This window comes from Mangifera indica, chromosome 5, assembly GCF_011075055.1.
Source record: "Mangifera indica cultivar Alphonso chromosome 5, CATAS_Mindica_2.1, whole genome shotgun sequence".
Taxonomy (NCBI): domain Eukaryota; kingdom Viridiplantae; phylum Streptophyta; class Magnoliopsida; order Sapindales; family Anacardiaceae; genus Mangifera; species Mangifera indica.
In genome coordinates, this window is record NC_058141.1 from 7,974,481 (window position 1) to 7,978,813 (window position 4,333).

Here is a 4,333-nt window from a genome sequence, read left to right on the forward strand (position 1 = left end):
TTGAACAACTAGTGAGATTTACATACTTGCAAGTAAAAGAATTTGTACAGGTTCAACAAGGCAACTGAAATAAGAAATTGACCCAGTTTACAGAAACGCTCATCCTAAAACAAACATGTAAAATTCATACGTAGTTAAAACAAAATACTGTAAATTAATACACGATTAGCCTTTTTAAAACTCCAATTATTAGGAGAACCTTCTCCGTGTTTTCCCCCTCAGTTTTGGTTGGTCACTCAATTCAGATGACATAACAAATATTGCATCAATTTATGTCAGCCATATCAAACAGGTTCCTGGGGCTGTGGCTGACTCACTGCAGGTGGTCCTGAGGCTATTGCAAACTGCAGAGCCCTCCGTTGTCCGGATTGTAGTACAAATGCTACTTGTGTCGCAGCCAATGCAGCCGCCTCCTGCTTCATCAAATAATACAAACTTCAACAAAACTTGATATCTGAAGCACAATCCAAACACTCTGCTCCAAATTTATTTTTTCCCCTTTCTAGAAGGGATAGATTAGAGTTCTCAAGATACCACTAATGTGGACGAGTGCATAAAATGATGTTTATTATTTAAGCAACATAAATTCCACTGGGGACCAGCGTTGGAAAGGAAAGTAATGAAATTGAGGCAAGAACTGCAAGATACAAACCTGTCTTTGCCTTCGACGCTGCAATATATTGATGGCCCAAGCCATGATGTAGCAGGGCAAAAGAAATCCAGCGGCCCGAAGCAAGAAAAGCTGCAGAGCATCAAAAATTTATTAAGAACGACCATCGGACAAAGTTAATAAATTAATTTAGTTGATAAAAGAAATGAAAATTCAAGTTTTTCTTACAGAGAAAAAGGTAGACACATCATCTTCTCCATCAGCATCTGGGATGGTCAGTGCATGCCGCAAAAGTAAAAGAGCCATTAACTGTAAAAACAAATGATAAAAACTTATACTCAAAATTAATCCCATTCATAGAAAACAGAAAGATAGCCTCCACTTAAGAGTAATAATAAATGATGCAACCATGAATGGCCCAGGTAGTGTCTGTGTGGCTGCTTTAGAGTAATCACACACTTCTAAGCAAAGACCTATAGCTCAAATGTTATGAAATCAAGGTACAAAAAAAATGTGCCTATAAAAGGCTTGAATGCTGATGAGTTAGGTTTTTAACAGCTTACAATTAAAGCAGCTGAACGGCAAAATGCAGCTCCGCTTGCATTTGAAGCATCATACTCATCATAGTCCGCTTCCAAAAAGTGTCGCTCTGCCTCCGCAATGGCCAAGAGGCGAGGATCTCGCAAGTCCAGAGGGGTGCCAGATAGGGTCCACCCTCCACTAAAAATAAGGATCCAATGAACCAAAACAGATTTAAAAAGCTATTATTATGTGTAGAAGAAGAATAAACCTGGAAAAATTTCTAACACAGAAGTAGCAACTTAAGAAAGAAATATCAGAAAAGATTAAGAAGTCTTGCATTACCCAATATCAATAGCAGTATCTTCCAAGCGGTGAGGAGGAGGTGGAGCAGTGTAATTTGGTTGATATTGCTGTAAACACATAAAGAAGGCCAAAATTAAAAGTCAAAATTGTTTCAAGTAACTTCAAATTTTAACAATGAATAAGACATGGTTTCTTTTTAAGGGAAAAAAAAAAAGAGCAGCCTACACGGTTGTTCTTGACTGGATTAGCATGATTACATATAATTTATTCAAAAAAAATTTCTTGTACATAGAGAAGAAGCTAAAGTCACTTGATGCCACATTGCATGATATTTTTCTATTATCACATATATCAGGATTTGGATGTTGTTACTATCAGATTATTTATGCCATGCATAACGGCAGTGCATATGATTACGAAAAAGAGACCAAAAGTCCAAGTCAAACAAAAGCCCAGTGGTGAATACATTTATGTTATATAGCTTATAGAACCACAATACATAAATTGACATCAGTGAGCATACCTGATGACATATCTCACAAGTTATATCTCCTTTCTCATTGCACCAATGCTGAACACACTTTCTATGAGCATACTGGACAAAACATAGAACTTATTAATATACATCTGAAGTAATAATACCCAAATGTTAGAACAAGAAATTCTAGAAACATCCACTTGGGAATTGTGAATCAACTTGCTATCTTCTATAACAGCCTGTTGAAATAAAATATATTCACAAGTAAAGCTTATCACATTACAACCGTATAAGGTTTACTTTTCCCCTATGTTAACATGATTTGATGCCAATCCTAGCCATCCCCATGACATAGAAGTTTTTTTTGTCAAATCAGACTGCTGGACGATATAGGAACAGGGTTGTTTCTACAACAACCTTTAAGTCCTTAACAAAAATGAGACAATTAAGAAGGGGCAACATGAAAACAATTGATCATCGTATTATGTTTTACTTGCATAATTGTCAATGCATACCGTATAGTTTTAGGGTTATTTTGGGGGGTTTAAAAAGAGAGTGAGGATTTACACGATGGACAATGGTCATCAGCTAAAAAAAGAAAACTTAAAAGCCTAGCCATTCAAAACTTTGGGCTAAAAACTGAATAAAAAAGGAGTAACAAAACAAACACAAAGCTGCAACACCTTTTGAACACTAAAAGGAAAATCATCGATTTGCACAATCCAAATCTAATATGTAAAATCAATAACAACCTAACTAAGAAAAAAGAGTTTAATTAAGGATGATTATTGTGTAAATATACCTTGAGACTGCCACTACAAGCACAAGGTATCTCCAAATTGGTGACAGAATCCTCTTCCTGACAAATGCGACATTCACCCACTTGAATCAACGGCTCCTCCTCTCCCATTTCATCATCCACCGCCGAGCCCGACGGCCCCGCTTCATTTTCCCCACTACCATAGGCCACATTAACAACAACACCACCACCCTCCTCTTGTACGGCCTCCGACCTCATCAGCTGGTCCACACACAAAACCACCTGATCACTCATTTTTTTTTCCTTTTCTTTTCGTAATAAATTCCTTCCCAACAAAAAAAAACCCACCACCTAAACTGAAAACAAGCAAATCCACAAAGTTAACGTCGTTAAAACTATTGACGGAAGTGGGTATTCCAGAAACAAAGAGACTGGATACCGATCCCCTGCTCTGTGCAGCGGATCGGAGGGTTTTCTGAGAGAAGAAAAAAAGAATCGAAGAGGGAGAAAGAGAACAAGAAAGAAGAAAAAAAAGAAAAAATGAAATCTTAAAAAGAAAATCTTACAAGGAAAAAGTGGTGTAGGATTATTACTTGAATTGTGCGTTGAGAGCAGAAATATCGGAGAGAAAATAGCGTAAAATCAGTGGTTGATTGTCTTTTTTGTTGGCGTTCCGCGGTTTCTAAGAGACGACCTGGATTTGTCGCCTCTTTCTTTTTCAATTTTAGGCTCCTCGCTTGACTATTGTGTTCTAAGGGTGTTATGGTCATTTCCTTGTACGGTTGCCGCGTAAAGCGACCGCTTCGTTTTTAACGTTACCAATGATGACTGGGTGAGTTGGCATCCACCGTTGATTTAATTTGACTTTGTCAGTTTCTTGATAAGGTGAAGATGAAGCTGATGGAATCGAATTTATTCATCTATTTTATGTTGTTATCTAAAAACAAATAAAATAAATGGAAATTATAAAAATGAGCCAAAATACCCTCCATTAAGTAAAACTGCCCAAATTTATTATTTTTAAGTAAAAATATTCAAATTCTCTATTACTAAGTAAAAATACCCATAGTTTTTTTTTAAAATACCAAAATTATCTTTCTCCTCGTATATATAAACCTTTTCACTCATTAAATTCGACTCGAAAAAGACTATTCATAGAAAATAAATATTGAGTTGGGGGTAAAAGTTACTTTTTTGAAATTATAGGGGCGCTAATAGATTAGAAAATTACTAAAGGGCAAGGAAAAATATTGGACATGTTTGTAGTAGAAATTTTTTCAGAGGGTAAATTGATATTTTTCATACCTAAAGTTTCTCAATGTGTAGTTTTTGAATTTTATATCCATTTTTTCTGTTTTAGGGTTTTTCAATATGTAGTTTTCGAAATTAAGATTTGTTTTTTCGATTTTTATGCTTTTTGGCACATTTTACTATGTAATGACATAATTTCAACTCAATATTTCAGTTTTTTCGTTTATAGGATATATCGATTCGTATTTTTCAGATTTTCAAACGATTTTTCGATTAGTGATATTCTTACGTATTTCAACTGATAGAGTTCGAATTTCAATTCCGCTTTTCAATTTTCACCGTTTTAAGATAAATCGAGTCTTTTTTTCATATTTTCTAACGATTTTTCGATTATTCACATTCTATGACA

At 35.3% G+C, this 4,333-nt stretch overlaps 1 protein-coding gene across 3 annotated transcripts; it reads right to left on the minus strand.

Moving 5' to 3' along the window:
- LOC123217416 lies at positions 1-3,395 on the minus strand. 3 transcript variants are annotated; one of them, XM_044638446.1, is made up of 8 exons: positions 3,267-3,395; positions 2,716-3,029; positions 1,959-2,030; positions 1,475-1,542; positions 1,174-1,330; positions 839-919; positions 653-742; positions 1-416 (listed from the first exon to the last, which is right to left on the minus strand). In XM_044638446.1, exons 2-8 carry the CDS (start codon positions 2,965-2,967, stop codon positions 285-287), a joined length of 852 nt encoding a protein of 283 aa, XP_044494381.1. In that variant the 5' UTR covers positions 2,968-3,029; positions 3,267-3,395; the 3' UTR covers positions 1-284. The 3 variants fall into 3 exon arrangements, with proteins under 3 accessions (XP_044494381.1, XP_044494382.1, XP_044494380.1); XM_044638447.1 differs by having other exon boundaries at positions 1-413; positions 3,240-3,395; XM_044638445.1 differs by having other exon boundaries at positions 3,240-3,395.
- Between the last annotated feature and the right edge of the window lie 938 nt (positions 3,396-4,333).